This window comes from Hemibagrus wyckioides, linkage group LG23 (genome assembly GCF_019097595.1).
Source record: "Hemibagrus wyckioides isolate EC202008001 linkage group LG23, SWU_Hwy_1.0, whole genome shotgun sequence".
Lineage (NCBI taxonomy): Eukaryota > Metazoa > Chordata > Actinopteri > Siluriformes > Bagridae > Hemibagrus > Hemibagrus wyckioides.
This window is the reverse complement of record NC_080732.1, coordinates 12,649,350-12,666,733: the sequence shown is the minus strand read 5'-3', so window position 1 is coordinate 12,666,733 and position 17,384 is coordinate 12,649,350. Positions and strand designations below refer to the sequence as shown.

The window sequence follows — 17,384 nt, the reverse complement described above, 5'->3', positions numbered from 1 at the left end:
CGTTCCTGCTTAGTAAGTCACTTTTATCGTGTCTCGCAGCTCTTTGTCCTCATGGTTTTATATTGCTATAGAGATTGTGTCCTCTGGTAACTTCTGCACACGGTGTGCTTTTCATTCACGATTGCATTTTGCAAATAGATATTTGGAGTATCTTAAATAAGCGTAAAGGAATGTGAGCGGTTCGGTTAAATAGGATTAAGTTGAACTTGCCGATAGTGATATGTACCTGATACTCGGAAAAATATAATTCAGAACGGTCGAGTTATATATATATATACAAGTTCCACATGACTGAGTGAGTGGAGAAAATGAATACATTTTCATGCATAAGCATTAGTGATTAGTTTCTGGCTGGGTTTTTTTTTTACATAGTGGCTAGAGTCAGAGGATCTGCTGGTTCGTGTTCAGAAAACTAAAACCATTGAATGGTGTTTTTACAGTATTTCTATTTATTTATTTATTTGCAGATGGCTCATTTAAGTATTTTCTTGATACCACAGTCCACCTGTCTTTGTGGTCCTCATTTTCTTGATTTATATTTTGGATGTAATGTTAAATGAAATGAAATCCAGTTCTATCTTAATCTCTGTTTAGATTTATCTATTATAAAGTTTTTTCTGATATGGAAATCTGGACTTTGTACTGGCATAAGTGTGTATGCTTTTGTTCTTTTCTCTCGGTCACTATGTAATTAACCTGCAGAGTGTGTGTGTGTGTGTGTGTAGATTGTTGAGTCTCTGTGGGTTGTGATGAGCCGGAATGTCGGTTTGCTGATCTCCACAACCACCACGCTGCTCACTGTACTGTTCCACAGCGGCACGGCACTGCTCAACTTTGTCCTCTCACTGGTAAAACACACACGCACGCACACACACACACACACCAGTGAATCAGAGAATTATTCTGTGTGCAATACCGAATATGTTATCGGCATCCTTACAGCAGCACAAAAGGAATGTATAAATTATAGGCACTTAAAGAGTGTGTGTGTGTGTGTGTGTGTGTGTGTGATTTTGTGAAGGTGATTTTCCTGACCACACTGTTCTACTTACTGAGCTCCAGTGGTGAGTACTACAAGCCCGTTAAATGGGTGATCAGTCTCACACCCCTGTCCCAGCCCGGACCTTCATCCAACATCATTGGCCAGTCTGTGGAGGAGGCCATAAGGTACACACACACACACACACACACACACATAACAGCAACAAAACAGCTTCACACTGTCCTACAGTAGTGTTACAAATCTTTGAACACACACTGTGCCATTACTTTACCTGTCGAGTTAACTGAGCATAACTAATCACCCATGTTTTCTGCCATGGTACTGGGTGGAGCTAGAAATGGGTCACTGATTGGTCAAGTTGAGTTGGCATTTCAAACTACCATTTATATTAAAAAAATGTATATATAAATATAAGGCAATACAATAGTTTAATCATGAGATTTACTGTTCACCTCTGTTTGTCTGTCTGTCTGTCTATTAAATCATTTCCTAGAGCATCCATGACCAGCAATAAATCCTCCATCTTCAGTGTACACCAATTTCTAAATAGATTCCCATACTCCATACTCAGTACACTCACCACATCATTAATCACGTTGTAGAATGTACCTAGTGCACTACAGACAACACTGGGGGACGGTCCATGGTCAGGTCCAGTGAGGTCAAGTGGGTTTTTATTTGTACTTTTCTTGTACACATATGACAAAATGTCTTTCCTCCAGGAGCATGGTGCAACACGTAACAGTACACCAGGCTACAGTGGTAATACACAACAGAGTGATATGAGTGCAGGACAGGACAATACATACACAGGAGAGGACACTACATACACAGGAGAGGACACTACATACACAGGAGAGGACACTACATACACAGGAGAGGACACTACATACACAGGAGAGGACACTACATACACAGGAGAGGACAATACATACACAGGAGAGGACACTACATACACAGGAGAGGACACTACATACACAGGAGAGGACACTACATACACAGGAGAGGACACTACATACACAGGAGAGGACACTACATACACAGGAGAGGACAATACATACACAGGAGAGGACACTACATACACAGGAGAGGACAATACATACACAGGAGAGGACAATACATACACAGGAGAGGACACTACATACACAGGAGAGGACACTACATACACAGGAGAGGACAATACATACACAGGAGAGGACAATAAATTCACAGGACTGGACAATAAATTCACAGGACAGGACAATAAATACACAGGACAATAAATACACAGGACAGGACAATAAATTCACAGGACTGGACAATAAATACACAGAACAGGACAATAAATACACAGGACTGGACAATAAATACACAGAACAGGACAATAAATTCACAGGACAATAAATACACAGGACTGGACAATAAATACACAGGACAATAAATACACAGGACTGGACAATAAATACACAGGACAGGACAATAAATTCACAGGACAATAAATACACAGGACAGGACAATAAATACACAGGACAATAAATACACAGGACTGGACAATAAATACACAGGACTGGACAATAAATACACAGAACAGGACAATAAATACACAGGACAATAAATACACAGGACTGGACAATAAATACACAGGACAATAAATACACAGGACTGGACAATAAATTCACAGGACAGGACAATAAATACACAGGACAATAAATACACAGGACTGGACAATAAATACACAGGACTGGACAATAAATTCACAGGACAATAAATACACAGGACAGGACAATAAATACACAGGACAATAAATACACAGGACTGGACAATAAATACACAGGACAATAAATACACAGGACAGGACAATAAATACACAGGACAATAAATACACAGGACTGGACAATAAATACACAGGACAGGACAATAAATACACAGGACAATAAATACACAGGACAGGACAATAAATACACAGGACAATAAATACACAGGACTGGACAATAAATACACAGGACAGGACAATAAATACACAGGACAATAAATACACAGGACTGGACAATAAATACACAGGACAGGACAATAAATACACAGGACAATAAATACACAGGACAGGACAATAAATACACAGGACAATAAATACACAGGACTGGACAATAAATACACAGAACAGGACAATAAATACACAGGACAGGACAATAAATACACAGGACAATAAATACACAGGACAGGACAATAAATACACAGGACAATAAATACACAGGACTGGACAATAAATACACAGGACTGGACAATAAATTCACAGGACAATAAATACACAGGACAGGACAATAAATACACAGGACAATAAATACACAGGACTGGACAATAAATACACAGAACAGGACAATAAATACACAGGACAATAAATACACAGGACTGGACAATAAATACACAGGACAATAAATACACAGGACTGGACAATAAATTCACAGGACAGGACAATAAATACACAGGACAATAAATACACAGGACTGGACAATAAATACACAGGACTGGACAATAAATTCACAGGACAGGACAATAAATACACAGGACAATAAATACACAGGACTGGACAATAAATTCACAGGACAGGACAATAAATACACAGGACAATAAATACACAGGACTGGACAATAAATTCACAGGACAGGACAATAAATACACAGAACAGGACAATAAATACACAGGACAATAAATACACAGAACAGGACAATAAATTCACAGGACAATAAATACACAGGACAATAAATACACAGAACAGGACAATAAATACACAGGACAATAAATACACAGAACAGGACAATAAATACACAGAACAGGACAATAAATACACAGAACAGGACAATAAATACACAGGACAATAAATACACAGGACTGGACAATAAATACACAGAACAGGACAATAAATACACAGAACAGGACAATAAATACACAGGACTGGACAATAAATACACAGGACAATAAATACACAGAACAGGACAATAAATACACAGGACAATAAATACACAGGACAATAAATACACAGGACAGGACAATAAATACACAGGACAGGACAATAAATTCACAGGACAGGACAATAAATTCACAGGACAATAAATACACAGGACTGGACAATAAATTCACAGGACAGGACAATAAATACACAGGACAATAAATACACAGGACTGGACAATAAATTCACAGGACAGGACAATAAATACACAGAACAGGACAATAAATACACAGGACTGGACAATAAATACACAGAACAGGACAATAAATACACAGAACAGGACAATAAATTCACAGGACTGGACAATAAATACACAGGACAATAAATACACAGAACAGGACAATAAATACACAGGACAATAAATACACAGGACTGGACAATAAATACACAGAACAGGACAATAAATACACAGGACAATAAATACACAGGACTGGACAATAAATACACAGAACAGGACAATAAATACACAGGACAATAAATACACAGAACAGGACAATAAATACACAGAACAGGACAATAAATACACAGGACAATAAATACACAGGACTGGACAATAAATACACAGGACAATAAATACACAGAACAGGACAATAAATACACAGGACAGGACAATAAATACACAGGACAGGACAATAAATACACAGAACTGGACAATAAATACACAGGACAATAAATACACAGGACAATAAATACACAGGACAGGACAATAAATACACAGGACAGGACAATAAATACACAGGACTGGACAATAAATACACAGGACAATAAATACACAGAACAGGACAATAAATACACAGGACAATAAATACACAGGACTGGACAATAAATACACAGGACAGGACAATAAATACACAGAACTGGACAATAAATACACAGAACAGGACAATAAATACACAGGACTGGACAATAAATACACAGAACAGGACAATAAATACACAGAACAGGACAATAAATACACAGAACAGGACAATAAATACACAGGACTGGACAATAAATACACAGGACTGGACAATAAATACACAGAACTGGACAATAAGTACACAGGACAATAAATACACAGAACAGGACAATAAATACACAGAACTGGACAATAAATACACAGAACAGGACAATAAATACACAGGACTGGACAATAAATACACAGGACAATAAATACACAGGACTGGACAATAAATACACAGGACTGGACAATAAATACACAGGACAATAAATACACAGAACAGGACAATAAATACACAGGACAATAAATACACAGAACAGGACAATAAATACACAGGACAGGACAATAAATACACAGGACAGGACAATAAATACACAGGACAGGACAATAAATACACAGGACAATAAATACACAGAACAGGACAATAAATACACAGAACAGGACAATAAATACACAGGACAGGACAATAAATACACAGGACAGGACAATAAATACACAGGACAGGACAATAAATACACAGGACTGGACAATAAATACACAGGACAATAAATACACAGGACTGGACAATAAATACACAGGACAATAAATACACAGAACAGGACAATAAATACACAGGACAATAAATACACAGAACAGGACAATAAATACACAGAACAGGACAATAAATACACAGGACAATAAATACACAGAACAGGACAATAAATACACAGGACAATAAATACACAGGACAATAAATACACAGAACAGGACAATAAATACACAGAACAGGACAATAAATACACAGGACAGGACAATAAATACACAGGACAGGACAATAAATACACAGGACAGGACAATAAATACACAGGACTGGACAATAAATACACAGGACAATAAATACACAGAACAGGACAATAAATACACAGAACAGGACAATAAATACACAGGACAATAAATACACAGAACAGGACAATAAATACACAGGACAATAAATACACAGAACAGGACAATAAATACACAGAACAGGACAATAAATACACAGGACAATAAATACACAGAACAGGACAATAAATACACAGGACAGGACAATAAATACACAGGACAGGACAATAAATACACAGGACAGGACAATAAATACACAGGACTGGACAATAAATACACAGGACAATAAATACACAGGACTGGACAATAAATACACAGGACAATAAATACACAGGACTGGACAATAAATACACAGGACAATAAATACACAGGACTGGACAATAAATACACAGGACAGGACAATAAATACACAGGACAGGACAATAAATACACAGGACAGGACAATAAATACACAGGACTGGACAATAAATACACAGGACTGGACAATAAATACACAGGACAATAAATACACAGAACAGGACAATAAATACACAGAACAGGACAATAAATACACAGGACAGGACAATAAATACACAGGACAATAAATACACAGGACTGGACAATAAATACACAGGACAGGACAATAAATACACAGAACAGGACAATAAATACACAGGACAGGACAATAAATACACAGGACTGGACAATAAATACACAGGACAATAAATACACAGAACAGGACAATAAATACACAGAACAGGACAATAAATACACAGGACAGGACAATAAATACACAGGACTGGACAATAAATACACAGGACAATAAATACACAGAACAGGACAATAAATACACAGGACTGGACAATAAATACACAGGACTGGACAATAAATACACAGGACAGGACAATAAATACACAGAACAGGACAATAAATACACAGGACAATAAATACACAGGACTGGACAATAAATACACAGGACAATAAATACACAGGACAATAAATACACAGAACAGGACAATAAATACACAGGACAATAAATACACAGGACTGGACAATAAATACACAGGACAATAAATACACAGAACAGGACAATAAATACACAGAACAGGACAATAAATACACAGAACAGGACAATAAATACACAGGACTGGACAATAAATACACAGGACAATAAATACACAGAACAGGACAATAAATACACAGAACAGGACAATAAATACACAGGACTGGACAATAAATACACAGGACAATAAATACACAGAACAGGACAATAAATACACAGAACAGGACAATAAATACACAGAACAGGACAATAAATACACAGAACTGGACAATACATACACAGAACAGGACAATAAATACACAGGACAATAAATACACAGAACAGGACAATAAATACACAGAACAGGACAATAAATACACAGGACAATAAATACACAGGACTGGACAATAAATACACAGGACAATAAATACACAGAACAGGACAATAAATACACAGAACAGGACAATAAATACACAGAACTGGACAATAAATACACAGGACTGGACAATAAATACACAGAACAGGACAATAAATACACAGAACAGGACAATAAATACACAGGACAATAAATACACAGGACTGGACAATAAATACACAGGACAATAAATACACAGAACAGGACAATAAATACACAGAACAGGACAATAAATACACAGAACAGGACAATAAATACACAGGACAATAAATACACAGAACAGGACAATAAATACACAGAACAGGACAATAAATACACAGGACAATAAATACACAGAACAGGACAATAAATACACAGAACAGGACAATAAATACACAGAACTGGACAATAAATACACAGAACAGGACAATAAATACACAGGACAATAAATACACAGGACTGGACAATAAATACACAGGACAATAAATACACAGAACAGGACAATAAATACACAGAACAGGACAATAAATACACAGAACAGGACAATAAATACACAGGACAGGACAATAAATACACAGGACAGGACAATAAATACACAGAACAGGACAATAAATACACAGAACAGGACAATAAATTCATGAGACAGGAAAATAAATACACAGAAACTGGGTTAAACAAATCCTAATAAAATGCTAGCACTTTCCTCGCGGTTGAGGGATCATCCGTATTGAACACCACTGAGATTCAGCTACATACTGCACATGATTTTATTTTATCATGATCTGACAAACCTTTTTATTCAATCCACTATTTATATGTAATAATAATTTTAAAAAAGTATTGGCACCCTCGGCTTCATTTGCCAAAGAACGCTAAATCCCTCCTGTGCTGAATAAGAGTGCTGTGATACAGACGAGCTACAACACCACACATGGTTTATAGAACAAAAGCTATATCTTTGTTTTGTCTCTGTTCTCCAGTGTGTCTAAAACAATAATGTTACAAATATCAGGTATTGTTCAGTTTAATAATTATGTAGTCAGGTGGCACATTAATAATCACCCTTCATCACAACTTCTAGAAAAGTCCTCAGACTGTCAGGAATAGCAGAATGCATTTAGAATTCAGGAGAGTAACTGTAACGTCTCCCATACTAGATAAGCACCAGTGAAAAAGTGAAGCCTGAATATTTTATTTTGTCTGTACCGCTTGTCTGATCTATCCTCGGGTCACGGGGAGCCTGTGCCTATCTCGGGCAACATCGGGCATCAGGGCAGGATACACCCTGGATGGAGTGCCAACCCATCGCAGGGCACACACACACACAATCACACACTACGGGCAATTTAGAGACTCCAATCAGCCTAGAAGCATGTCTGTGGACTGTGGGAGGAAACCGGAGCACCCGGACTAAACACACCAAGCCCGGGGAGAACAAAGCCTGAATATCAGATAAAAAAATTCATATCTTTGGCTTCCATTTCGAGTATTAGCATTCAGCCCCGCGATCTCTTCAGCACAGCTCTGGGTGCAGTAAGCAGTGTAACCACTAGATGGCGAGAGAGAACTGTCATTTTTCCAGCACAGCAGGGCCAGCCCGATGTTTCTTGGCCCAGATACAGATTTATCCTCAAGCACTAATGCTAGCACACACATTTTCCAAGTCAGGATGCAGCTGTGGCGGAGTTTTTGTCATGGTCAAGAGGAAACACGGTGAAGAATTTGCATGATTCACGCTGTGCTCTAGTGTTTAGTTAAGGAAGTGTGTGTGTTTAGCTAAAGTGGCCCAGATGTCCAATGGAGCCATTTTCATTTTAGCATTAGAGTTGAATAGAATGTTTTCCTGACTCTCTCAATGTTTCTTTCCTTCTCTCTCTTTCCATGTATTTTTCTCTCCCCTCCCATCTCTCTCTGTCTCTATCTCTCCCCATCTCTCTCCCCCATCTTTCTCTCCTGTCTCCTCCATCTCTCTCTCTCTCTGTCTCTCCCCCATCTCTCTCTTTCTCTCTCTCTTTCTCTCCTGCCCCCCTTTCTCCCTCCCCATCTCTCTCTCTTTTTCTCTCTCCCTGCTTCTCTTCCTCTCCCTCTTCACACCCCCTCCCTTCTCCCTCAGAGGTGTGTTTGATGCGTCTCTGAAGATGGCAGGATTTTACGGCCTCTACACGTGGCTCACACACACCATCTTTGGCATCAACATCGTCTTCATCCCCTCAGGTAAGACACAAGGCACACGTAGAAAGTAGTTAGCTATTTATATATGCGTGTTTTGTTTGCTTATCTGACACACACACACATACACATACACACACACACACACACACGAGTTTAGTCAGGAAACCTGCATCCATCTGCCAGCACTCATGTGGGAGAATGTTGCCAGAGTTCTGATGTCTCGTCCTTATCTCTCTTATTCCTATCTGTCCACCCCCACATCTCCATGTGTAATACACACATACACACACACACACACACACACACACACACACACATACATTTTTGAGCAAAAGTTCAAAGACTTCATATACAGTAGTAGGAACAACAACAGCAACAATAATAATAATAATAATAATAATAATAATAATAATTATTATTATTATTATTATTATTATTATTATTATTATTATTATTATTATTATTATTATTATCTTGGCAAGTAAAAATATTTTGAATGAAAGCAAATTCAGCTAATATTTTTTACATAAATTTAAAATAAATATAAAGGCATTAAGCCTATCCTTAGATTTTTTCCCCCCACTCATTTCAGGCTGTAGTCTATTTGTGGATAATTTGACTTATTTCCAGTGTTTACTTCTGGATAATGATCTGCTAATAGAACAAGGCGAGCGTAAAATCAGGAAAAATGATGGGAAATAAGCTGGATGATCATGTGTTATATAATCATATCCCAATCAAATATTAGATCATTTCTCCTCTATTCATCAGATAACAGATGAAATTGTTCAGCGTTGTAGCTTTAACCAGATTTGTGCCACTGCTGTGCTCCCAGCTCCTCTGCCTTTATTTTTACGGCAGGAGCTGATGACTTAAATATTATTATTATTATTATTATTATTATTTCTCTGAGTACTAAGAAGTGAAGGCGATTTAAATGCCGCTCTGTACAAACAGAGCCTTGACTATATGTGAGAATAAATTAGTGCTGCACAATTAATCTGAATCTCATCGTGATTTTTGGCTTATGCTCTTAATCACGTGTTAATTGGTGAGCTTAGCTACAGCTTATTGGCTAGATAATGAAGATGAAGAAGAGAAAAAGGCTTTATTATCGCTACACATACATTACAGCACTTCTATTCACATATCCCAGCTGAGGAAGTTGGGGTCAGAGCACAGGGGCAGCTGAGATATAGCACCCCTGGAGCAGGGAGGGTTAAAGGCTTTGCTCAAGACCTTGTCGTCCAACATCAGTGCCTGACCTCACAAATGAGCTTCTAGAGGAATGGTCATAAATTCCCATAAACACACTCCTAAACCTTGTGGAAAGCCTTCCCAGAAGAGTTGAAGCTGTTATAGCTGCAAAGGGCGGGTCGACTCCATATTACATTCATGTTCATGTAAAGGCAGACGTCCCGGTTTAGGCCTGTCTCACAGTCTCCGCTCTAATTCATCCCAAAGTTGATGGGAGCATGAAATTGTCCAAAATGTCTTGGTGTACTGAAACATTAAGAGTTCCTTTCACTGGAACTAAGGGGCCGAGCCCAACACATGAACTCACATGTAGGGGTGTCCCAAAACTTTTGGCAATATAGTGTAAATTATCAATGATTACACTTTTTAAAAAAAAAAATAAATTAATCATCACCTTTTGACCAATCAGAAGAGAGAATTTTGACAGTTCTGTGCTATAATGCCAGTGTATATTTTAATGGTGTACTGATTTTGCTTTGCATGTCAGTCATATTTACTATTTAGAAGCTCCGCCCACTAACGATGTGTCTGATGACTGCCATTTATTTAGCTTCACAAATTCAGGCATTTGAAGGAATACTGCCTTAGGATGTATAAAGACTGTTTTATTTGACATTTAATTGAGAGGAAAGATAGAGGACGGCATGCTTTGGAGACAGCTTTGCTTTTAAATTAGCTGAATGAATAGTTTTAGGCATTATTGTGCAGCTTTAGATGAAATAGTCAGTCTGAATGAGCTGAGAGGATTAAACCATATTAAGAAATTCATGCATGAAGGTGTTGGATGATGACATTTGATGGTTTTTAATATAATTTAGTGCCGTTTTGACTTGGCAAACTTTTCAAAGTTGAACTGAATATAGACATCCTGATTTAAAGTGTGTGTGTGTGTGTGTGTGTGTGTGTGTGTTTGCAGCGCTGGCAGCCATTCTTGGTGCAGTGCCATTTTTGGGTACGTACTGGGCAGCGTTACCTGCTGTACTGGACCTGTGGCTTGCACAAGGTGAAGGTGTTAAAGCCCTGCTGCTGCTCCTCGCACACCTGCTGCCCACCTACTTCGTCGACACAGCCATCTACTCAGACATATCAGGGTGTGTGTGTGTGTGTGTGTGTGTGCTGTAAAGATGAGTGCTGTGTCCTTGTCTCTCTGACTGACTGACTGAATCCCTAATGCCCAAGTGTTTAATGAGATTAATTTAGGGAAGAGCAGGTAATGCATTCAGCTCTCGAGGAAATAACAAGGACATTGTAATGTTCCTTATCCTACAGGGACAGATCTTCATGTGATCAAGCTGTGTGTGTGTGTGTGTCAGTTTTATTAGCTTTTATTGATCCTCCTACTCTAAAGTCAGTCGTTGCTAAATTATGAATGACGTGAGTTCTGATTTTAGCCTGCAACCTTAATGTGTGTGTGTGTGTGTGTGTGTGTGTAGTGGGGGTCATCCTTATCTGACAGGCCTAGCTGTGGCTGGTGGAGCGTACTATTTGGGTTTAGAAGGAGCCATCATTGGCCCGATCCTGCTCTGCATACTGGTTGTAGCCTCCAATATCTACAGTGCCATGCTGATGAGCCCGAGCAGCAGCCAGCCTACACCAGTGCAGAGCAACTTCCCTCAACACCTGGGCAGGTAAACACACACACACACACACACACACACACACACAGAAAACCAATGACAGATCAACCTTCCCTTACCATAAATGTAGGAGATACAGTATAGAACCACATACACACACTTCCACTGAATCCAGAGCTAGTTCACTTCCTGGTCCATGTGTTTGAAAGTGGGTGGAGCTTCCCATACTGAGCACTCATTGGTCAGAAGCAGGCGTCAAAGAACGTGTTGTCAAATAAGAGTTTATTGTTATAGATTCACAAATGTAGTGAAAGACTTTAGCGCGAACACACACGTCTATAGGCTAGCTTATACTTCTCCAGTACTTATCCTGGATTTTAAGTACATGAACACTTGATTTTAAGTCTGAATGTAGCCCTCAAACCTAACAAAGGAAATTTTTTGAATTGGCGACGGTCAAGATGACAATGAATAGTTGCTTGAGATATTTTACCCTTTGACGTGGAAACCAGATGGACTGGGATGTTTTGGTTGTGACGTTTCAGCTAGACTGGATGTCGGTGTTAATCCTCCAGGTTAAACCTGAGAGTAAGAGTCTGCCGCTGCTCTTGCATAGGAATAAATGAGGGTATGAGCTAGAATTAATTTGCACACCATGACACCGATGCATCAGGATCGTCCCGGCTGAGTCAATTTAGCGGAAATGCAAACCAGAACCTAACCTTGAACTGTGTAGGTCTCATTCAGAATGATATTAGAACCATTTAGTTCCTCAAAGGTTTCTGGGAATTCAGTGGGAATTCATGTGCTTTTGGATATTCTCTCTCTCTCTCTCTGTCTGTCTGTCTCTCTTTCTCACTCTCTCTCTCTCTCTCTCTCTCGCTGTGTCTGTCTGTCTGTCTCTCTCTTTCTCGCTGAGTCTGTCTGTCTGTCTCTCTCTTTCTCGCTGAGTCTGTCTGTCTGTCTCTCCTTCTCACTTTTTCTCTCACTTGCTGAGTCTGTCTGTCTCTCTTTCTCATTCTCTCTCTCTCTCGCTGAGTCTGTCTGTCTGTCTCTCTCTCTCTCTCTCAATCGCTGAGTCTTTCTGTCTGTCTGACTCTCTTTCCCTCTCTCTCTCTCTCTCGCTGAGTCTGTCTGTCTCTGTCTCTCTTTCCCTCTCTCTCTCGCTGAGTCTGTCTGTCTCTCTTTCTCTCTCTCGCTGAGTCTGTCTGTCTCTCTTTCTCACTCTCTCTCTCTCTTGCTGAGTTTGTCTGTCTCCATTTCTCACTCTCTTGCTGTGTCTGTCTCTCTCTTTCTCCCTCCCTCTCTCACTCACTCACTCACTCACTCACCCTCACACACTCTCTTAAGTGACCTTAATAACCCTGACTAGCTAGTAAACACACAATATCACATTTACTGACCCTGACCCTGTCCTGCAGGCCGTTCCTGGACTCTCCTCTGCTGCTGAAAAGAATGACCGAGTGAAAGAAACCCGAGCTGCCTTCCCCTGGCCGCTCTGCTGTTACTCTGCCCTCGGTCCTCCGGTGAGCCCGAGTCTGGAACCTTCTCCCAAAAGGCACGGAAGTCTCGGCCACTGAAACTGAACCGGAGGGCTCCTGAGCTCAGGGTCAGCTCAGGGTCAGCGTTCTAAAATGTTATTGAACTCTCACAACAGCAGCTCATCACGCTCAGCGACAATGCTCAGCTTGCTAAGGTTCTCTGAGTGCCATATTATTTAAAGCGCTAACACTGGAGCGCAAAGCACAGTTAGCAGGATCGTGTCTCGTCTAGCGTAGTGGCTACAAACTCGACTAGCGCTCGAGGACTGTTGATTGTTTACACACTTCACAGCGCTTCGACTGTAAAACTCACAACTGCTGCGGTTTCACCACGTTAATTATTATGTTTGCAGTTTTTCATTTGGTTCACGATAATGACGTGTTATATGACGTTAGATAATTATATAATATAATGTGACGTTAATCCTGCTGTGTACAGCACTGCTCCGTGTGTGTGTGTGTGTGTGCTGCTTTCTGGTTATTATTTAAATGTTAAACATTGTTCTTGTTTAGTGCACATTTTTTATTTTAATTTATCACGTCGTAAATCAATAAGCACTGCTCGTGTGTGTTTGTGTTACGTGGGCCATGTTTTTATCTCGTAATGGGGACCGGATCCCTACAGTGATAGAGTAGAAACGTCCGACCTTGTGGTGAAAATGTTGCTGTTGTTTAAAAAATGAGCATCAATTTACCAAAGGGGAAAAAAAAAACCCTAAAAGAACCTAAAAGATTGCTTTTGGATACTGAGGATAAGTTACTGCTGTAATTATGAGTAGCGTAGCTTTAATTAGACCAATGGACGGTCCAAATAAGTATAATAACAGCAAGTGTGTGTGAGATTATATATATATATATATATATATATATATATATATATATAATATATATATCCCTCTCTCTCTGGAAAGAGATAGATAGATATCTGAGATAGAGAGAGAGAGATAGATAGATAGATAGATATCTGAGAGATAGAGCGAGAGAGAAATATATATATATATATCTGAGATAGAGAGATAGATAGAGATGGAAAGAGAGCGAAAGATATATATATATATATATATGAGATAGAGAGAGATATATAGAGAGATAGATAGAGATGGAAAGAGAGAGAGAGAGATAGAGAGAGAGAGCACACAACCACGTCATCTTCCCTGATTCATTCCTCTTACACTAAACACTTCTAAGTGAAGACTGTCACAAAGTGCCATGCACAGAGAATACATAACAATCATCGATTCCTTCTTTTTATTTTTTTTTTCCGTCCCATACATCGTGTGCATCGTCCCCCCCCCCCCTTGAGTCATCACTGGAACTCGTTTTGATTGACATGCGCGCTTTTTCCTGCACTGCTTAATATTAGCAAAGCTCCAGCTCCTAGCTCTCAGCAGCAGTGTCATTACTCACAGGTGAAGTTTGCTGATGGTTTAGCGAGCGGAGGAGCGAAGGAGCGGAGAGAAAGGGGGGAAAGGAAAAAAACTTTTTGATGAGTGTGAAGGGAAAAGTGCGGGATGCAGAAAGACCAAAGACGGATCCAAACGCTCATGCGCACGTACTGTAAAGTGTAGAAATCGTGATATCTTGATGGATATGTAGCACCGGTGGATAACCTGCTCGTTTTAGTCTCTTCTAATTGATCGTATTAGTAGGATCATTTCATCGATCCTATTCATGGGATATACGTTGATGAGGAATATTCTACACTAAAGTTTGTATTTTTACAAACGGTAAGTTATTAAGTTTATGATTTATCGAGCTGCCTGGATTGGAAAGATTCGAGTTATTTTAGCCATTAATATATATTTTTTACTTCATTATACTACATTATTAAAACTGTTTAAAAAAAAAAAAAAAGAAATGTTTCTGGCTTCCTGATTACCCCAAACACAAACACACACATTACTACTATATTATAAATAATCATTGACTCTATGCATTTTTTATGGAAACCCACTCTGCCTTCGTTGGATGGACAAGTTGACCTTTACGCCCTGTGAAGGTCACATGACCCCGACATCCCCCCCTCGCCATTATAGCCATCACAGAGCTGTCAGAGCATCGCATGGAAGATTGCAATCGATTGTTTCAGCTTTCCACAATTACAATGAACGGAGCTATCGACTTGCCTCCCCCCCCCCCTTCCGCCGATCTATCTGTATTCTTCCTTCTCTCTGTGTGTTTTGTCTGATTGCCTGACACTTTCATCCTGATGGCTTCATCAGAGTGCTCGCTCATCTGTTAAATGAAATAAAAACATTGTAAGCTAGCATACTCCTCTATAAAAGATACACAGATTCATCAGACCTATGTCATCGAAGACCCGATGGTTATAACAGGCTCCGTGTCTTTCTCTGCTGCGTTTATTACCAGTTCTTGTTAATTTATTGAGATTGGGGTGCACTACACACTCCCCCAGGCACTTTAGTAGGAACGCCATTATTCATTCAGTTATGTGATAGCTGCACAAATCCCACAGGTCACGCGCTACAGCTACTGTTCACATCAAACACCAGGTTGGAGAGCTCGGAGTTTATCCGTGGCATAGTTGTTGAGGTTTTTCAGAAACTGCTGATCTTCACAAAGGTCTGAGGAGAACATCCAGACTGGTTCAAGCAGACAGGAAGTCTCCCGTGACTCAAATAACCACTCTTTACATCCACGGTGAGCAGAAAAGCATCTCAGAACAGCATCTCTCATCAACTAGGAACAACAATCTGAGTGCACGAGGCATAGACTCCATGAAACTGGATAAATCACAGGTGATGGTTTTTCTTTTGCACCCTTCACAATAAACTATCAAGAGATCATCAGTTTTTCAAGCACTTGAAGCAGTCCGTCTGGTGCATTTTTGATATGAACATTACCTGAAGCACATGACCTGTTAGCTGTATGAGTTTTTGCACCATGAGTGGAGGTGCAGCTTCAGCGCATCCAAACCATTACTAATGTGAGATGAGGAAAGGGGGCGGGGCTTCCAGGGGTGAAAAGTTAATATCAGAGATTTCAAAATGCCAATAAAGAGATCAGTCATGATTTTGGAGGTAGGGGATAGGGTTATGGTCAGAGTGAAAGGGGTTGTGGAGAGGAGGAGGAGGAGGAGGAGGGGAGGGGCTGGCCCTTTTAGATCATTTAGAGTATAATTTGTAGCACTCTATCCTTCAGCATATTATACACTACTATGCTACATGTAAATAAAACCCTCTGTAATATGTGTGTGTGTGTGTGTGTGGTAAAAAAAAATATAGACCATGGCATGGCAGATCTGCTGGACTGTAAACTTTCTCTGTTTATTTCTCCAGCCTGTGGATCAAGCTCTGTGTGCTGTGACCTGTCAATCATCAGGCCACACCATCATTCGGCTTTAAAGGAAAAGGAAAAAAAAAAAAAAATGAATCCCTCTGACGGTTAAAAACAGTAACACACATGCATGCTGCTGTCGCACGCAGTCACACACACACACACACACTCTCTCACACATGCACACACCCCTCTTTAGAGATGACACCCGGTCACATCAGACGGAGGGGGAAAAACTGTGTAAACTCTAGTCGTCCATCAGGGGACTGAAGGAGTGGGATGATGGGTAGATCTCTCTGATGTCCCTCGCTGACCTACACACACACACACACACACAC

The 17,384-nt window shown here is 39.6% G+C and overlaps 1 protein-coding gene across 3 annotated transcripts in view; it reads left to right on the top strand.

Moving 5' to 3' along the window:
- Positions 1–17,384, top strand: part of tmem245 (transmembrane protein 245) — a 29,950-nt gene that overhangs the window by 11,791 nt on the left and 775 nt on the right. For 2 of the 3 annotated variants that reach the window (XM_058376830.1, XM_058376831.1), the window contains 6 exons: positions 726–848; positions 1,022–1,167; positions 9,316–9,416; positions 11,548–11,722; positions 12,065–12,259; positions 13,630–17,384. The exon at positions 13,630–17,384 is cut by the window's right edge and continues 775 nt beyond it. In XM_058376830.1, the coding sequence (XP_058232813.1) occupies positions 726–848; positions 1,022–1,167; positions 9,316–9,416; positions 11,548–11,722; positions 12,065–12,259; positions 13,630–13,675 (786 nt within the window). In that variant the 3' untranslated portion in view covers positions 13,676–17,384. Of the gene's footprint in view, positions 1–725; positions 849–1,021; positions 1,168–9,315; positions 9,417–11,547; positions 11,723–12,064; positions 12,260–13,629 lie in introns of those variants that run through there. The other variant, XM_058376832.1, reaches the window with a different exon arrangement.